Source organism: Telmatherina bonti (assembly GCF_933228915.1).
Source record: "Telmatherina bonti genome assembly, chromosome: 7".
NCBI classification, from domain to species: Eukaryota; Metazoa; Chordata; class Actinopteri; order Atheriniformes; family Telmatherinidae; genus Telmatherina; species Telmatherina bonti.
This window is the reverse complement of record NC_136625.1, coordinates 9,385,057-9,405,815: the sequence shown is the minus strand read 5'-3', so window position 1 is coordinate 9,405,815 and position 20,759 is coordinate 9,385,057. Positions and strand designations below refer to the sequence as shown.

General features: G+C 38.7%; 1 protein-coding gene across 1 annotated transcript in view; it reads right to left on the bottom strand.

The window, feature by feature from the left end:
• Positions 1 to 1,092: 1,092 nt before the first annotated feature.
• The window catches only part of LOC306758407 (receptor-type tyrosine-protein phosphatase N2-like), a gene marked incomplete at both ends in the record, with an annotated part of 265,555 nt that continues 245,888 nt past the window's right edge, over positions 1,093 to 20,759 (bottom strand). Inside the window, 4 exons of the mRNA XM_079243734.1 lie at positions 1,093 to 1,164; positions 5,114 to 5,187; positions 14,564 to 14,628; positions 19,504 to 19,557. Of these exons, the coding sequence (XP_079099860.1) occupies positions 1,093 to 1,164; positions 5,114 to 5,187; positions 14,564 to 14,628; positions 19,504 to 19,557 (265 nt within the window). The remainder of the gene's footprint in view (positions 1,165 to 5,113; positions 5,188 to 14,563; positions 14,629 to 19,503; positions 19,558 to 20,759) is intronic.

The window sequence follows — 20,759 nt, the reverse complement described above, 5'->3', positions numbered from 1 at the left end:
CAGGCACAGCCAACGTTTCACCCTCAGGTTAATCCACTGAAATAAGACCAATATAAAACCAAGCATTACTCGCTCTCCTTATTTTCAAGTGGCTTGTTTTTCAACCCGTCCTTGTTCTTTTCATTTTAAGGCAGAAAAAGTGAAACTGCATTGACAAAACACAATTAGTTGGCCACAACATTGCTCTCACTAATATGAATTACACTGAAGAAATCATACTCCTGCTATTTCACCACATATTTATTTTACCTAAATAAGCAGAATAGCACTAACTGTTCTGTTTCAGTTTTCACCACTTAGTTCGACCAAATATTGGAGATTAAATCACTCGTATCTACGAACCAACACCGAGTTACACTGTGACACTCTAAGGTACTGCATAAAAACAAAGAACATGGCACTAAAAATCAGTTGCAAACACAACTTTGAGTTGGAAAACATGATTAACTTCACACACACACACTCAAAAGCATCAGTTCAGTTTAACACTCAAGTTTGGCAAACAGAAGATGAATGCTGTTGAGGAAATTAGCATTCAACAAGGTTTAATTAAACTGAGCATGCTAATTCAAAATAATAAAAAGTTGATTCTGTCGTAGCCAAACAGATTCACTAAACTGATGCCAATGAGGTTGATGCTGATCTGGGAACAGAAACTATTATCAATACATTCCCAACAGAACAACGAGGAAAAAGATTTTATATTCCACCAGAATGAGCTTAAATGTTATGAGATGTCACTTTGGAAAAACAAGCTGCAGAGATCATTACCACAAAGGAAAGGCTTTGTACACGACTCATCTGACTGCTAACTGGCACAATGTTTACTAAGTCGGAAAGCTGTGGAGAAATGGACGTTTGCAAAAAAAAAAAGACAAAAAAAGGAAAGACATCGAGATGCAAGATAAAACGCAGGCAAAGAGGAAAAGACATGGGAGACAGACAGGGAAAAGGTATGGAGCAAAACTTAAAGGAATATTGATGGAGATATGGCGAAGAAAAACAAAAGGAGGGATAACATGCACCGCCCTCCAGCTGGACCAGCAGAGGAAATGCAGAAGAAAACTGGAGGAGGGGCCTTGTTTTGTTGTTTTACTGGGGAAGGACTTTCAGAATGGCGTTCACCTCTTCGGCAACGGTTGTCAACGCGAACTCAAACTGATCCTACAGGAAGAAAGAGAAAAAGAAGGGTTGGTGAAAAGAAGTGAAACTGTGCAGACGATGGACAGTGAAGGTTGGATTTGAGTGATGCATTCTCCCAAAACAGCCTTTTGGCAAAGAAAAGCAAATGTTCCTACAAACTTGGAGGAACAGCCCGGGGTGGATGACACAAACCTGTAAATCTAAATTTAGCTTTCATGATTGCAGCTTCAGCTTTGTTTGCTAAAATTGGTTTAAATTCAAACATGTTGCATCCATCACTATAGATAAGCCATCTTTAATCTGAAATGGCTAAAAATCAAGACCAGGATAAGAAAAGTCTAACACTGATGCTGGGTGTTGATTTCAGGCTCATCTTCACACATGGAGCATTTTAGCCTGAACCATAGTGGCGCAGCTTTGAGTTTGGGCAGAACTTAAAGCCACCACCTTGCGAAGTAACTTCATTTCCAGTGCTGGGTACTAGTATGAACAGAAAAGTAATTGCTTTAAAGCACCTATCTGAGGTTAGAAGGTTTTATGCTCTAAAACAGACAAAGACCAAACACAAGACACCGGGTTTAATTAAAAATGTGTCTATCTTTAGCTTCTTTGGTTGGATTGGTGGAGCTAATGGAAGTGATAAAAACACAGGGATCCTTGCTGGATTATTTTTGGGAAAATATTGTTGAGCTGAAATTTGTGTAATTATAACATCTATCTAAAATATGCCAAAGTTAAAACAGGCTTTCCTAGTCCTGCTCCTGGAGACCTATTTCCCTGCTTGGCCCTTAGTGGACAGGACATCTGACGGGTGTTTCGATAAAAGGATTTTTCTGTGTGTGCCATTTTGTCCACATCTAAATACACAGATTTGAGATACCAAAAACAAACTTTTAGGAAAGCATCTTCCATATTCAAATTCAAGGTTTCCATATTTTGTCTGGCTGTGCTGTTTAAATATGGATTTAGAAAACTGGTGCTTTTGGCTCCCAGATTGAGGTTTAGCACCACTGCCATTAACCACCATGTTTACGTGGGAATGGTAGACGTAGCTGCGACTGTGCCGCCGCTAATCCCATCAACAGGAGTTTTTACGTTTAAAGTTTTTCTGTGATTTTACAGGCGAATGAAAGTGATGTGTTGCTGAGGACACTGTTGGATAAAATACTAATTTTTCAGATTTATTAGCCTTTGGATTGGCCAATATGTCTTCATTATAGATTGTTACATCACCATCTTTTGATTGGCGACAGTGTTTCATTCATGTCTGTTTTCATGTGTACAGATATTTATTTTCTTTAGTAAACATCAGGAGATAATAGGAGAAAACCAGTCATATCCATGTGGAAAGAGCCTTACATGTTTCTGTGTTTCAACACATCTGCTCCCGGTTGCAACAAACTTGACTCAGATCAAATGGGCTTGAGCAGAGCTTGCCAGAGATCAATTTCATTAGAATCAGGTGTGTTGCAGAAGGGAAACATCTAATCCCTGCAGGATAGTGGGCCTTCAGGACCATCAATGATGGATATGGCCCATTATTTAGAGCGAGATGGTCAAGAAAATCTCTAAAACAGGATCACCAACATTGGTCCTCAATGGCCGGTGTTCCTACTGCAACACAACTAATTCAAATAAGTGCTGCACAAGTATTGTGGCAGGAAAACAATCAATATCTGCAGGAGACTGGTCCTCAAAGATCAGAGTTGGTGATATTTGGTCTAAAAAAATGGAACTGGACTGGGAGAAATGGAGTTGAAAGGTTAAAGTTTCCCTCATTAATGGGATTTTTTTTCTGTAGACCCGGATATAGATGGATAGAGCTTAACTTATATAATTAACGGTGATGAACTTGCAAAGATTAAAGATAAAATGTGCAGGTTCTAGAGGAATCTCCACCACCGGGACGGGCTTATACTGATGCAAACATAGTTGTAAACATGAAATCTCTGTTGATAGATTACCCTTATGGTTACAGCGTGGATCCTCTACGATCTGAACATTACCACCCCCCCCCGCCTTCCAATCATAATCAAACATGATGTTGGGAGCGCTGAGGCTGGGGCTCCGGACCACGGGGGGAATCAGTGTGAGGAATGAAGGGAGAACGCTGTGACAGCCATTCACTCCTGGAACACGTTTTAATAAAACAAAGATCAATACAGCAGATGTTTTATACACATTCTTGTTTTTCTTTCCAATTATGTTCTCATATCAGCTGATAATTGTTTTTAAGACCAGCCCGGAGTCATTGTAGGAACAGTGTGATAAGAAATGTGTGTGTTTTCACATTTAAAAAAAAACAAAACAAAAACGCGGAGGTCTCCGAGGCAGCGCAGGTTTCATTTACAGGTTATGTATTTCAATCCTGTTCGGTAAAATGCTGCAATTATACATTTAACAAAAATAAATGTGCTTTTCTCCTCCAATAGACACAAGCATGCTGGATTTCTGAAACTAGATGAATACATTTGCTTGTTTAGAGTCTCATCAGCGGCTGTGTATACATGCACACTAATCTTCTGATTATGGTCTGGACATCAGCTGCTTAGAGAATATTTCAATCATATTTCGTGTTATGTTCCAAGAATAATTCCATTAGGTTATGCCAACATGGTGTCCCATGTGTGTGATATTTGCATCTATCCATAAGCCACCATATCTTTTAAGACCCTGTTTCTTGGGTTTGTCCTTGTTTAAGCAGCCATCTTGTTTGGTGCTAACTCCACTGCCGGATTTGGTGTTGCCAAGTCTTGAGATGAAAACAAGCAACCCAATATAAGAAAACAAACCCAAAACAAACAGAACATTCTTCAAAGTTGTTCAAAAGCCCAAAGTGGCCTATGTTTATGGAGATGAAGGCATATGTTGTAAATTAGCAGCGCAAACTTCAGTAGGCCACTAAAACTGTAAACAAACTGTTTATGTGTCTAAATAATTTGCTCGATGCTTAATCTGATTATTGTTTAGACTGAGTAAAACTGGTTTTAATTGGGTTGATACCAGAATATTACTGTACATGTAAACACTATTGTGCAGCCACAATGTACCTGTTTTGCCAGTATTTTCAGAGAGGAGTCAGCAAGGACAGCTCGTACACTGTCTCCCTACTAAAACGCACAGCTTGACAAAACCACTGGGCAGCATTTGCACTGACTGAGAATTAAATCTAATAAGTGGTAATCAGCCCATGGTGCACATTGGCTACCCAACAGTGCTCCTGTGGTGCTCATTTAACAAATATTTCATGCCACAAAGCTTGATGAAACCTTCAACTTTTGCAAATTCAAAGGTCTGAACCATTGAAATGATCAATTGGAACATTTTTGGCAGGCTTACTCCATTAAAAAAAATAAATAAAAAAGGCTTTAAAACCATTTGTTGGATTTTGCACCAACGCACAAGAGGACAAAACAATAGAGTGACCTTGTGTTGAAGATTCTGCAGCAATTTCATTTAATTCCTATGAAATCCATTTGGTCAGGGCTCCTGCTGCCCTCTAAATTGTGCCAAGTCTCAAGCTGACAGATACCAGGGAGTCAACAACAGACAAAGCTATCACAGCTTATTAGTTGTGCTGCACTGCTGACATTTATTTCACCTTTTCTGTTAGAGTAAAAACTGTTGTACAGGGCTGGTAACACTCAGAGATGCTTCATCATGTACTTTATGGGCCAAGTTTTACTGCCACAAATATTTCTGGTTTATTTCTCTGCCTATATAGTCCATTCATCATGTAGTTGCCGGCTCCTGCTGGTCTGAAGTCGCTGCAGTGTGTGAGAAGCTCCTCTTACAGACATGCTATTATTTAGATTTAAGGACTGTGTGTAAATTACCCATTAAAGACTTCATCAGGTCTTTAAAATGTAAATGATAGATTTAAGAGGTTGTTGGTGAGGAATCTTTATCCCCTGTGGTGTAAATCAGAGGTTTTCCACATAAACAAACACTCAGATTTCAGGTGTGTTACCTTAGTCTGGACCATTCCCGGCCTCTGGTCCCGCAGGTGCTCCAGAGTCGCAGCAATATCAATTTCCTTGGCACCTATCGTTGCACACAAACAAAAAAATGTTGCTAATTTGTGTTCAAAACAGCAGTGAGATAATCCTGCAAACATCTGTCAAGCTGGTGTTTTATACCAATTCCCCCTTTGAAGAGGAAAAGGAGATTACATTCATCCTCTTTGCACAAACACACAAGCCCCCACAAACAGCTTCAAGGTGATGTTTTGTTCATGGGATGAAAAAAGATCAAGAGGGTGAACAAACTTTTGGAGAGGACTTTGTGTGGGGAAATCACAGGCCTGCATGTCTGTTACTTTCTAAAGGGGGACCAATCTCAAAGCTCCTTGTTGTTCTGTGGTTGTTGTTAGCTTTTCATGAATGCAGCCTGCGAGGGCTACCAAGCCCCTTCCAAAACCTAACAAGCCCCAGTGTGTGAGTTGGTGGAATCCCAGTTTACTTGCCAGTCAGCCCATCTGGATGCCAGACTGGCACCACGCCCTCCAGCTGACAGCAGTGTCTGCATGCAGTCAGCTGAATGACCTCTGCTAAGATAACGGACTTTTATATATTGCAGAGAAATCAACATCCTTTTATATAAATACAAATGCACAAGTTGGTGTGTTAAATCAATTGCTCGCTATTAAAATACGCAAAATTTAGAGGATTTGCCCAAGCTAGGTCTTCAACTCAACTCAACTTTATTTATATAGCGTCAAATCACGGCAATGCCATCTCAAGACGCTTTACAGATAGAGGGGAAAACATAATGAAGGCCAATTCATAACAGCCTATATAAGGAAACCAACAGATTGAGTTGAGTCCAACTCAATCTCCCATCCTGAGCAAGCACACTGGCAACAGTGGGAAGGAAAAAAACTCCCTTTTAACAGGAAGGAAACCTCCGGCAGAACCCGGCTCAGGACAGGCAGCCATCTGCCTCTGCTGTGTGGGGGGAAGAGGACAGAAAGACGACAGACAACAGGAACTGCTACTCCCGGCCAGGGAGACCTGCTGAGACAGGAGACATACATGTTAATGATGCAACACTGTTATGTCTTCAGCCTAGCCTTAAAGGTGGGGAGGGTGTCTGCTTCCCTAACACTAACTGGGAGCTTATTCCATAAGAGAGGGGCCTGATAACCAAAGGCTCTGCCTCCTGCTCGGCTCTTTGAGACTCTAGGAACCACAAGTAAGCCTGCAGTCTGCGAACGAAGTACTCTGCTTGGTATATAAGGAACAATGAGGTCTTTGATATATAGTGGTGCCTGGTTGTGGAGGGCTTTATATGTAAGGAGAAGGATTTTAAATTCTATTCTAGATTCAACAGGCAGCCAATGAAGAGAGGCTAAAACTGGAGAAATATGATCTCTCAGCAAACGCCATCTAACTACGCCCATTTCATCACAAAGAGCAGGGGTGTCCAGCTCTGATCCTCAAGGGCTGCAACTCTGCAGGTTTTAGATTCAGATGTGCTGCAGCGGGAATCTTCCAAAACGTTCAAAACAGTGGCTCTGAGATGTAGGGACAGGACACGTCTACCTGGAGAGGTTGCTGACCCATAGAAATGGACAGCCAAATGCACATGCATGTCTGTGGATGGTGGAAAGAAGCTGGAGTAAATTAAGGTATGATCATCAATGTTTATGTATCAATTGAAATGTAAGACATGAATGTAATGCACTGAGACGAAATGGGTAGCTCAAGTAACATTCTGCAGAATGAACACCATGCTGTTACAGAGCTTTATAGCGAGCTATATTTTATGGATTACTCCGAGAAATACTCTAATATTTCCAGAAACCAGGGACGTGTGGCTGGTTGAAGTCTTTTAAAACCACAATATGTTTATTCTAAGCTGCAGATTTATAAACCAGCAGAAAAAGAGAGGTCTGGGTTTGGAAGTTGATGGGGTGGAACTGGGAATCTAAGCCTGCGTTCACACTGCAGAATTTATTGTTTTGTTCCCAGATAAGATTTTATTTCTCTGGTGGTTGTCACATTATAAGTTGTTGCGGCCGACAGGCGCTGAAGTGACATGAATCTGCATGAAATCACACCCAGCACGCTGTGTTCATGGATTTAAACACGGATTCTTTGCATGTGTGTTGCCGGGCAATCAGAATAAAAAAGATTCTCATGAATAGGTTTCATTGTTTACATTTGAAATGGCTGCATTCTGCATTCATGGCCAAAATTGTCACATCTGTTTTGGGCTGATTTGTTTGACTTTAGTTACATAATTATGCAGATGCATCATAACTACAGAAAAAAATGTCCGAAACGTTCTTTTTTTTTTTTTTTTTTTTTTTTTTTTTAAGTTAAAAGACCTGTAAGTTTACAAAGTTCTGCATTATAATAGTTCAGTGTAAACATCAACCACAGTTTCCATTTCATCTGAGCAAACATGTGACTTTTATGTTGACTGGTCGAACAGACTGATGGACTGGCAACTTGTCCACGTTGTACCCTGCTTCTCACCGACTAACAGCTGGGAAAGACTCCAGCTGCAACAAGATTTTCCTAGAAATTGGGCCAAGAAGTATAGAAGATGAATAAATGAAACATTAAATAGATTTTATTGAACATTTATGGTTTAAAATGGTCAGATCTAACATGTATTTGATAGTGAAAATGATGACTTTAATGTAAGAACTCCATTGCTTTTGTAAATGTTGGCGTAATAGTAAAGGAAGATTTTGTATGCAAGACTTTTGAGTGGAAAGATGACAAACATGGGTTAAGTCAGGGTTGCCCAAGTTCAGTCCTCGAGATAGACTATCCTGCAATTTTCCACATGAATAACTTGTTACCAGGCTTCTGCAGAGCTGGATGGATACAGAAGAGGGAATTGAGCTATTAGTGTTGGATATAAGATGCATGTGAAGGTTAAAGGATAGTAGATCTCAAGGACCGACTTTGGCACCTCTGTGTAAAATGCAGTGAATGATTTCCCAGCTGGAATTAAAAAAGTAGAATAAATATATATTCTGTGAATATAATGTCACTTTTAACAACGTTTTTATAAGTATTTCTTGTTTTTCCATGTAAAAATTTCTCCTGGCAGGCAAACAGAGTGCACTCTTTCTTCCAAACTCACATTGCCAAAGGGGGGTAATTACCTCAGGTACCCAGGCGCTGGTGTGAAAAGCAGAAAGACGAGACGATTCTTAAAAGCTGCAGCAAAATAGATGTTAAAAAACACGGAAGACGTCTCCAGCAAAGAGAGAAATAGCTGAAGACTGAGAGAAAAGGGACAACAGAGCTAAGTGGGAGCAACAATTAAATTCACAAAGACAGACAGAAAGAAAAGAGCATTTTCTTTCTGTCTGTCCTTTTTTCTTCTCCCACCTTCTCCTCCGTGATCCAAAAAGCATAAGAATTACTTTCTGCTTGTTGTGACGCATAGCGCCGCTTTTTCTGCCCGCTTCACACCATCTTCTCTTTCTGTTTCACAGGTTTTGTGAAGGTTTTTTCTTCTTCCTCTTTTTCCTTTTCACAACACAATAGACAGCCTGAAACGCTGCAACACACGAACTGCTTTAATTTTCTTTCTTTTTCAGGAAGGGGGGGGCTCAACAAATGAAGGGCTATTGTGCACTTTCTGGTAACCCTTAAAACGGACGGTATTTAGGATAAAGTGCTTTCCCTTTTTTTTGTACGAAGCTCCCTTGAAGGAACGGAGGGGGAAAAAGCTTGGTATAAAAACTCGGCCTCATTTTGAGCTTCACTCCTCTGTAAGACTCCCACTCTGGGGTGGAGGTCGAGCAGCATCACTGAGAAGGGTGGGAGGAGGTGCTATAGAAGAAGAGAAGCAGAGAATGAAGGGGGGTTGATGGGGGGGGGGGGGTCAACGGGGCCCTTGAGGAAGCCACGAAAGACCCTGAAGCTAAGCGCTGGGCACACCAGCTGGTGTGGACCTGGTTTAGAGAAAAAAAACAGAATGAAATGCAGGGATGCTGAAAAGCTCACAGGCACTCGACAGGTTTCGTAAGATTCTTAAGATGAAGGGAAAAGTGGCGGGTTTGTGTGTGTGTGTGTGTGTGTGTGTGTGTGTGTTTTGCAGGAGCCTTTTAGCAGAGAAGAAAAAAAAAACCGTGAGAACCACAGCAATCCTGCTTCATCGCCATAACTTGGATAAATTTACAATTCATTTCTCGCAAGAAAAGCTGCTGGAATGAGGAAAAAAGGGTCGACTGGTGGGAACGTCTTTGATCAAGAGGGAGGGAGCCTGCAAAGCTTGGGGACCCAAGCTACTCAGGACAGAACAAACCCCTGAAATACAGGACACTGAATGCAGAGCTGCTTATGTAATTGGAAAGATAATTAGAAACTTGCAGAAGTACAAATTTATGCAATGATATGAAGAAAACAGAATAAAGTTTTATTTTAAGTTGCAAAATACTCCTATACTTTTAATAGTAGGAAAGTAATAAAATATTAAAAAATAAGTTATTAAACATTCTGTCATGTGCACATATTGGCTTACATTTGGCATAATTTGCAGGTATAAATGCTGTAACTTTGTATTGTACGTTAACATTGAAGACGAAATACATAAATATCTCCACAATGCACATTTTGAACCTTTAATTTCTTAAAAGAAATTAAAGACAAAAGTCAAATATGTTGTATTATTCGTAAAACTAATATTAAAGGTCACTTTCTGAAAATATTTTTGGGAAGGGACAATATATTTTTTAGTGTAAAAAGTTCAAATTTCCCCAGGTTTTAAAGTTACAAAGAAATTTTAATTGATTATTTATAAGACTAATTTTTCACATTCATTTACTTTTTTAAAAGTTCCATCTATGAGACTGAATTTTATTGCTTAATAAACTTTCTTGTCACATGAACTTCAAGTCTGACAGATTCCCAACAGGCTGCTAGAAGGCCAACATTTAAACATTCCCTCCTAATAAAACAGGGAAATATTAATGTTATTAGATCAGTCATATTCTATTTCTGTGCCATCAAGCTAACCTACAAAACGGTGTCCATTAAAACACTATAGGCCAGTTTATTCCCCGTTATGTTCGTAAATGGGGACGTCTGTTTTACATCGTCATACGTCACCACCCTCGTTTCACACATCTTTTATGGTGCTGTAGTTGCTAAGTCAGTTTATCCACTAGTGGGCAGTGCTGAGTTCAGAGTTCACTTCCATGTTTCGACCATAGACTGTAAAAGATGGACAGAGCCTTTCTGACATCACCCATAGGTTTCTGAAAAGCTACAATGAAGCTCATTGGACGGCTCTCACATTGCCTTCTTGGCAAAGTCACGCACGCTGTTTCTCCTGGAAACTACATAAATGAGTAAAGAGGTGGAGTTGAGAGGGGAGGCTATGGGCGTGGGGGTGGATGACTGACATCTATCAAACTCCAACCTGGCTGTAGATAAGAGCTAACTGAGCTAAACCGGAGCTAATGAGAACTAACCAGCTAACGGATGTAGGCGAGCAAAAGCGACGTCACTCTGTTTGCCAGCTAAACAATGCGGTAAGTGGTGCATTCTGCCTTCTGAAGCCGGATATTGGGTACCTGTTAATCAAAAGGACATGTGCCCAGAAATTTTCCGGTTTCACTGGCTGAGTTTCAGCTACACAACTCAACGCTGCCCCCGCAATTTCCAGTGGAATTGCTCCGTTTTCTCGGCCACAAGATTTTCGAATCTCGACCAAGTTACACACATAAAGGAGACAAGAGACGGATAGAAGAGTCCATATGTCTTTATCTTGAGAGCATATGGAACTTAACAGATCTTTAATGCAATTACTTTAGCGTGTGTTCAGCGCGTTTAGCGCGTAACCCCCCCTTTTAGAAATTCATCTTGTCTTCTAATAAGCAAATACTAGAATTTATATCTTCCTATTTAATAGATTCTAATATTACTTTTTTTTTCATTTACCAGCATCTAATATATGTGTGCAATGCCCTACTTTGATTTTATTATTGAATTTTCTAACAATGCAAATTATTTCAACTAATTGCGGAAAATAATGCTATTAGTTGTGATTAAAAGGTCCAAATAGTTGCCCAGAACTTATTCATGTGCAACAAAATATCTACAAAAGTACATAAAGTGCAGTTAATGAGAAATTCCTGAGTCTGACTGATGGAACAGATAAATTATTTACATCAGCGATAAAAGATGAGCGTCAAACAGTTCAGCTGCTCCAACGTACTCCACGTCAGGTTGGTTGGGATTCTCATACTTTCACCTCCGAGGATTTTCCTGTTTGAACCTGAAGGATTACACCAGTCCTGGATGAGTTCAGCTTTTCCATGATACCTCAGGTTCATAAAACCCGTTCAAAGGCAATTAGATAAGCTGAAATACAGAAAGCCTTCAGAGCCCTAAAGAAAAAAAAAAAAAAAAGGAAGCTCTTGTTCACTTGATGTAAAGGCCATCTAAAGAAAAGATTACACATTGTGTTATTGGGGTTGAAATCCTCTTTTATCCTCATAATAAATCTCTCTCACCCTTCCTGGTCTCATCTTTTCCCGCTTGCAGAGATTGCCATTTTTCTTTGGAAAAGAAGTCAAATGTAGAGTTTAAATGATTGTTGTGAAGCTCTGATCTCGCTATACTTTTTCAGCCTTTTGTTATTTGCAAAGATGTGAAAATAAACCTCCAAATGTTCAAACACTGGGATACTTAATAGCTTTTTAAAATGGTCATGTTTTGAGTTTCTTTGGGTTCGACCAGAGCGCTGGATTAGAACAAACTGCAATCGAAGGGAAGCATTCAGTTCACATTGCCATTTTGTGAAATTAAAGTTATTATTCAGGACAGACATTAAAGTGTCCAGACTCCGTCCAACGGCCCCGCCCAGCGCCGCCCAGCCGCTACGAGCCAAGGAGTGTGATCACAGTGTGACAGCCTGGGAAACGGCCACTCATGCCCAAACTGACCCTTTGATGTGGAATTAAAGACCCAGGAGCTCGTTCTGCTGCTGCAGCAGTGCACACAATGCAACAAAAGATGCGCAGACAGGAAATCACTGCTGTCAGGAAGGAATCCCAGTCTGAGACATTACCAGTGGACATCACCAGAAACCTAAATGTGGTCAAATCCAACTTTTCTTCTCCTTTTACTTAAATATAATATGAACCCGTGTCTTCCAAGACCATATGAGATGAGAGCAATGGTTTTACCATTCCTGCATAATTTAATGCCATGGTAACCATATATATATATATATATATATATATATATATATATATATATATATATATATATATATATATACATATATATATATATATATATATATATATATATATATATATATATATATATACTAGTGGGAGAGATCATATTTCACCAGTTTTAGCCTCTCTACATTGGCTCCCTGTTAAATCAAGGATAAAGTTTAACCAAGTTTGACCAAGCTCCAATGTACATAAAAGATCTTATAGTTCCATATATTCCAAATAGAGCACTTCGTTCTCGGACTGCAGGTTTACTGGTGGTTCCTAGAGTCTCAAAGAGTACTATGGGAGGAAAGTTTAGCTATCAGGCTCCTCTCTAATGGAACCAGCTCCCACCGTGGGTTCGGGAGGCAGACTCCCTCCACACCTTTAAGATGGAGCTGAAAACCTTCCTTTTCCATGATTCTTATAGTTAGGATATGAGCATCTCCTGAGTTGGAGTCTGCATGTACGGGACCCAACTGTCCAGGTTATGCTCTTTGCTCTTATAGTTATGGGTAGTCTAGATAACCATTACTTATGTAGCAATGGGGATGTTACTTGATGCACTGAGAAGTACCTCGCTCTATTACTTTAATATATTAATGTATAAATATATGCCAGTATTGCTGTCTCTAACTTATTTCTCCTTTTTTCCACAGATCTTCCTGAATAAGTGCAGTTGTACATGTTGATCTGTCTTTCCTGTCGTCTCCACCCCAACCAGTCGAGGCAGATGGCTGCCCTCCCTGAGCCGGGTTCTGCCAGAGGTTTTCTTCCTGTTAAAAGGGAGTTTTTTCCTTCCCACTGCAGCTCAGGATGGGGGATTGGATCCAAGTCATGACTCGATGCAATCAGTTGGTTTCTATTGTAGGACATGTATGAATTGGCCTGAAATTATGTGTATGTAAAATGCCCTGTGACAACATTGTTGTGAAGTGGCGCTATAGAAATAAAGCTGAAATAAATTGTGTGTGTGTGTGTATATATATATATGTATATATATATATATATATATACATATATATATATATATATATATATATATATATATATATATATATATATATATATATATATATATATATATATATATAAATACAAACGATAATATGCCCAAAATGTGGCTACATTGTATTTCAGCTATAAGATTTTCTAAAAAAAAAAAAAAAAAAAGAAAAATTCTATTAATTAACTCAAACTTATATTGTGCTCACACTGCTGCACTGGCTTTGAGCCCTGATGACATATCAAAGTGTGCACAGTCAGCTAAACTTAATTAAAAACAGGGACACACACACACTGTTCATGGTTTCTGTGTCTGCATGTGTGGTGAAAGTAATTACACACAACTAATGGATTAATTCATCCAGCAGTTTTAAGGGACAGTCTGTCTGCAACATCAGCTACACCATTAGGGGAAAATAAGCGGGTCCCAGAGATGACGTCCTGGTCAGACAGGTTTTAATAATCATGTGCAGTTATGGTGGTTTTACTTGGATCAGAATCCTGACTTTACTTTCACTTTGCTGTTTACTTGAAAACAGCAAAGTGTAACAAGAGGTTTGAATCTCTGACAATGTGAGGCTGAAACTCTGTAATATGCATGTTACGATTATGAAAAATAAAAATTCCAGTGCAAAATGATAATAGCAGAGATTCAGGCTTTCAAAAATCTATTCAAGGGTATAAAACTTATTTTCCAACCTGCAAAGCTTTATTTCAGGTTTTCATTTTTCACACTATTTTTTTTATTGACTTTCAAGGTTTTGAAACGTTTTCTATTGGTTTTAGATTATGGCAGAATTTTAGTCCCATATTTTTACCTCCATGTACACCAAGCTGACTCGTACAATTTTAGCAACCTTTTTATATAATCATCCTGTACAAACACTCACATCATGTCTTAATATTTGCAGAGTTTAACACTGTTTTGTTGACTTAAAGCAGTAAAGATCAAAACATCAACTGAGATCTGGAAATAAATATTCATTGCTAATGAAGTAAATCTATTTCATATGCCGATATAAAAAAAAAAAAAAAATCTTCTCAGCGAGTGAACAACCATAATTGTGTGTGTTAATGCAAAGTGTCAGTATTCATTCTCACTCATTACCATAATTAGCTAATTAAATGTCATTTCATGGAATGAAGTAATGTGGCAGAATAACATGGTTGCCATGGAAACATCTGGACATGTGGAGGTGGGCGTGCAACACCAACCTTTTGCCATCTTGTTGAGGACCATGTCGATCAGGATGTAGGTTCCGGTCCTTCCTGCGCCATCGCTGCTCGGTGGGCGAGAGAAAAACAGAGAGAGAGAGTGTCAATTAAATTAGTTTCATGTCTAATCATTTCAGATCACCAATTAAACCTTTTTCAGGTTGTATTTCCATTAGTTTCCCTATAATATTCACACTTTTCATTTTTTCCTCTTCAAATCCAGTTTTTTTTCATTCAAAGATATGTATGAAAATATGCAAAACCACACCAACAATTTATTAGCCAGTATGTGGAGTATTCAGCTTTCTTCTCATGCTAAATGATCTGCAGATTACTTTAAAACCACACCTAATTAAAGACAGGTCAACATGTTTTCATTTTTCTTTAAGCATTCTCATGTATGATGTGAAACTGGCCATGCGCTTGTAAAAGAACATGTACCAAATTTATAAGGATAAGCTGCTGCTTTTCTCTGGCGTTCAGGAAGAAGTGTTTACCAAACCATTCCACAAGGATGTTTGGAGATTTCTGGATATCTAGATGACCATTACTCATTTATGCCCAAAAGAAAAGAGACAGCTTGTCTCTGCAAAACAAAGGGAAATTTTGTGGAACCATTTTTAACCAATCAGAACATTTGGCTACGTGTTTGTGAGATGATTGGTTTGAAAAGGGCATCCTAGCCGCTTTTAGGAGTAAAGATGAAGAGGTCTAATGGAGCAATTCAGTGTACAGTAGTCTGAGGATGAAGCTGGAAACCAGCAATGAAAGCTGATCTTTCTTCACTTTAAATTATTTATAAGTGGTGCATCCACATGTAGAGGTAAACATCTACTAATCCAAGCACCGAAAACCCAGTTCACTGCTGCTCTTACTGGATCTGAATCCATTTAAGATGGAAAAATTAAATGGAAAAGCTGTCCTATGTAAGGGCGCCATGATGTGGTATTGACAAGAACTGATTTCAAACAAATGAAATATTAATGTTGTTCTGATCACTGTTAATAAACATTACATTATTATGGTTATGGTTATTTATGCAGAAAATCTCAATAAGCAGAAGCAAATTAATTAATATCTGGCTACCACTGACATTTTTGGCCCTAATCTGAGTTTTAATACATCATTTGAGCTTTAAAAGAGAGGAACAGAATGACACGCTGGAAAAGGAAAAAGGTAAAAGGAGACTTCACCTTCTTCTAACAGATGAGAAGCTAGCACCTGTGATGATACATGGGGGTGAATTAGCACACATGGCACTGGTAACCTCCACATCTGTGAAGACCTCATCTCTGCCAAATGCTATTAACAGGTTTTGAAGCAACATAATTTCAACCAGATGTCATGTTTTTCAGGAATGCCTTGATTAATTCAGCAATACTTTGAGAAAACCAGAACGCTGTTCCATAGTTAAAACATCCAGGTGCTGGACTGACCCGTCTGCAGTCCACACCTGTCACCAACTTAAACCTTTTAGAGTAATAGATATAAAAAGACAAAGGAGGCTCCAGACTGTTGAAACAAGCAGATTTCAACTGATTGCTATAAGACGTGCTGATGTAACAGAGTGGTAAACTCTAACATGAACATTTTAAATTTGCATAATTATTTTCATCATGTTTCATCATGTGACAGTTTCCTTGGACATTTCCTCCACTGAACTGAGGGTTTGGACTCGTTCTGGACTTGTCATATCGATATTAAAAGCGTAATTAGGTGAAAACTAGCTTGAAATACAAAGTTACAGGATTGAGCCTGATTAGTTTTTCCATTGCATCATAGTTAGCAGTTTTAGGCTGTCAGGGTTGTTTTTTGTTTATCCTGATAAGAGAGAGAAATTAAATTTGAAATATTAGCAGGCATTTGGAAATATCTGGAAGACTGACTTAATTAATCCTAATAAATTATATTAATAGCTGAATGCCAAGGCTGCTGCACAGTTTAGATGGAGGTATTAATAAAGATTTACTCTGATAATGCTTAGTCTGTGTTTTCTATTATCTTTTTGCGTATTTTTCTAATTGAAGTGAAGATAGACGAAGTTCCTGTCACGTTAAGCAGATAAGATTTGATATGTTAATGAGTCTTTCCTTGCTGTTTCAAGGGGATTAAAAAGCTTCAGGTGTGTAACTGAGCTTTTAGGTTTCACAGTGAAATAACATCAAAATGTGAACTTCTGTCAAATCAACAGATGTAAACATATTTTCTCCTGTTCTATAAGCATAAATCTAACTTGAAACAGTGTGCAGAGATGAATTAAACTCAGTAATGTATGTGGGAGAAATATTTTGCATCCTAGATTTATTTCAAGCATTGAAAATGGATGTGTACGCCCTGTGAGACTATTTCATGGGCTGCTGTGTTATCCAGCAAACTCAAGTGTGTGCTGGCATGAGTCCATATTTCCAGAATATTTCATTTTCACTGAGACCTCGGTTATTTTCTGCAGTAATTGAGCAGTACCACAGCGGCACGAGTGCGTACGTCTCTCTCGTATGGCTGCACCTTGCCAGCATCGTTACAAGGTGATCAAAGTCTGCGGTGTGTGTGTGTGTCAGTACACGCCTGAGGGGCTGTAAGTAAACGTGTCAAGATGTCTGCTGCCTTCACTGGCTATTTCAAATGATTGAAACAGAAAAAGGAAAGGAGAGAAAAAGGATGCAATGGGAAGAAGAAGGGAAAAAAAACGCTGTGTGATTATTGAATTTGTGCATCTGCACTCTTCCGTTTGCTTCCTTCCTTTCCTGATTGCTTCGCTCTGTGTACATTAGGGCAATAAATGGTTGTGGGATGTTGGCTCTGATAGAATCATTTGGAACTGAAAGCCTCTACAGGAACAGGGAGAGATTCTCACACTCTTCTTTACTGCAGCATGACACACGCTTGGCTGCTTGGGTTTGTACTGGTTTATGGTTAATTGTGAGAATATAATGACTTAAAAAGAACCTGTTAGCGCTCTTGAGGTTCAAAACACACAACTTTATGTCTTACTTCAGTCTAATGTAGACTAGAAAATGCATACGAGTCACCCTCTGATGGCCACCTTCATTGTTTTTTATAACATATAGTGTCTGTGGATCGCTGTGTTTTCCACTTTTAAGTTGTTTCTTCAAACCCAGTTTTTCTTTTTGGCTTTTAAATCATTTTGAGAGGCTGGTCATTTTTATCATTTTCTGCTCTTATCTTTTTAAATGTTTTTAAACAACCTTGTTTTAAGTATTTTAAATTCTCCAGTGTTTAAATTTAGTGTTTTGCTGTTTAAATGTGGTTATGTGTGCAGCACGTTGGACAATGAATTGTTTTAAAGGACTTTAAAAATAAAGAGTTGAGAAGATTAATATACCAAATCATTAATTACTTATAGTTATAAATGCTGTACCTTCTGAACCTTGAAACCCACACAAACTATTTATTTTCTACTATCAGGCTGTGTAGTACCTGGATTTATACTCGCGCAGAAATTTGTGCATAAACTCAGGGTTACAGAGCAGTAATTACTGCTCAAACTCAGCGAGAAACTCCAGAAATCTGGAAGCACATAATCAGAAATCGACCAATCGGAAGGAAGTACTTTCCTATAAATGCGCTGCAAACAGGAAGGCATGTTGGGTTTGGAAGAGGAGGCAAAGCCTCTTCAAACCTTTGCAGAGCATACATTGTTAAGAAAGAAATGTTTGGGCCCTAGATTGTTTTAGAGAAAATTCTCTGTTTGGTGGCCTCCACCCTGAGTAGCTGTTAGCTTAGCATCCTGTCAGAATTCCTTCCTGGTTCACCGACCTGAGCACGCTCAGACTGCTGTCCACTGAAGGTAAAGTCTAGGCACCCTACACAGACAATTGTCCAAAAAAAGAGAAAAATACATGCAGGTTTTTATTTTTACCTCTCAGTAAAAAAAAAAAAAAATATATATATATAATTATAAAAATATATAATATTTTTATAATCAGAACAAGACTACATGTTGTTTGCAGTGTTGCCTAATGTATAAGTGTTACCAAACATGTATGACTGGTATATGTGGGTTTCTTCTAATTACATGGCAAATATTCAACTGGTTTACAAGCATATATGTATTCATAAAGCTGTATCATATTTAATACATACAGTTTCTGAGACCTTTTGTATGTGTTTATGGGAGAAATTTATTTAAAACCCTGTTATATGTGATCATAAAATTGCTTCATGCAAAATGTTGATCTATCATGCAGTAAAAAGTGGTAAAATACAAAAAATTTTGTTAAAAAGCCAAAAGAAGTTTGATCGAGGGTTCCACATGTTTTTTTTTTTTAACAGTAAACCTTGATGAAGTGGTCCATGAAGCCTGCAGTAGAGTGTACATGAAGGAAATGGTTTCATTGTAGTGGCAGTGATTCTATATGAACTAGTGCAGGAGTAAAGTGATGGACAAGAGGGCTTTGTGTTAAAAAGCCTGTTTTTCTTTCATCTGTGGAGAATGCTTTTGCAAAAACTGGCAGATTTTTCTGCTCAACACCAACTTAATTATGTCTCACTGGTCTGAGTTCATTCCTCAGGCGGTGGAGGAAATGCAGATGTGATTACACTTATGTAAATACAACAGTGGCAACCATGCCTACCTCCATTTACTCCCCCTGTCCCAGTGGCTCTGACCAACACGTCGGAAACACTAAAGTGCCTCCAATTAAAAGTTACCGTCCTGTATGGACAAAAACAGCTTTTTCCTATCTTTCTCCCTTTTTTAGGCCAGTGTCTCATTTAAAACACACATCATCCTCCACATACTGATAAGAACTAAAGCAGCTGGTGGGAAAACCTCAAAAGACCCAGCCAAGCAGAACCTAAAGTCATCTGAGAGAACTATTTACCAGTATCGCTGAAAAGCTTGTTTGCCTGTTTTAGGCAACAGATCAAGTGATTTTGAGCGTATAAACATGAAAAGACTACTTTAGCATAATACTTGCCTGCAGTGGACGATGATGGGACATGAGCGACCCCGGTAGCACTTGTTAACTTTCCTGCAAACAAAACAGAAACAGGAAGTCAGTGTTAACTCAACATATACAGAATCACATGGTCATCACCCCAAATGTGTGTGGGCTCTTTAAGAGGGGGGATATGCAGAAAGACTTTCAGGCTGTAAAGTTTTAAAGGCAATTACTACTTTACAATCACTGCAATAGTTTCAGTACTTGGTGACGGCGTTATCCCACACATGCCCCAATTAACACCTAGTTTTGTACCTTTTAACTACCCAATGCTATCCTCATTTTTCAATCATTTCACTTGTTTTCTTATCCCAACAAACAGCTAAATCCCTACATTTTATTGGTGACTGTTTACTGAGACAATGGTATTCTTCGTACACATTTCCTGTCTCCAATCATTGAGCTTACATGACTGGAACAATTTTTTTTATGGAAAGAAAGAAAGAAACTGCAATGATCTTCAAAGTGGATATAGTTGGCATGGCCAAAGGAAAAGTCACCATCTGGGCTTGACTAAGCAGATACTGTAGCTACAAGCCTCCTGGTGGATAGTTGATTGTCTAGTTGATAGGTGGTGATTATCTTTCAGCTATATAAGAATGCAATAAGAAGCTTCTCATTTCCTAAACAACCAAGCGGAGGGACACATCTGGTAGTCGTGGAAAAGACACTAGTCTGTTTCACCCATAAAGACCCAACTCGTGAAAAAATGATCAGGTAAGTCAACTTTTTTTTTTATTATGAGGTCTTTATTAGTCTCTTTGCCAAAATGTATGATACAAAAGTACCAAAATATTTCAAGGATATTTACCATTTATTACCATCTGATAGTTCACATTTTTATTGTGTAATCTTCTTTCTGGTGTCCATAAAGGGGCAAAGACAAGAATCAGATTATGTTCCACAGGACTTTAAACTATACCATGAAGTGATGCCAAATGTCTCAAACTATATGTGTATATATATGTTTGTCATGGTGGGTTCCAATAGCTTAAAGAAAGGTCAAATCAGAGAAAACATCTAAGGAGACGCAGAAGCTACTTAAATTGAGTTAAGAACTGTCCAAAAAATTCAAAACTTGAAGGGTAGCTGTGATGGAAACTCAATGGTTTGGGCCTGAACAGCTGTGTAGCTGTAACAAAACCACTAATGTGAGACTAAATGGAGAAAAAGGCTTCAGTTAGCTAAAGAGCATAAAGACTGGACTCTGGAGCACCAGAAGAAAGCCATGT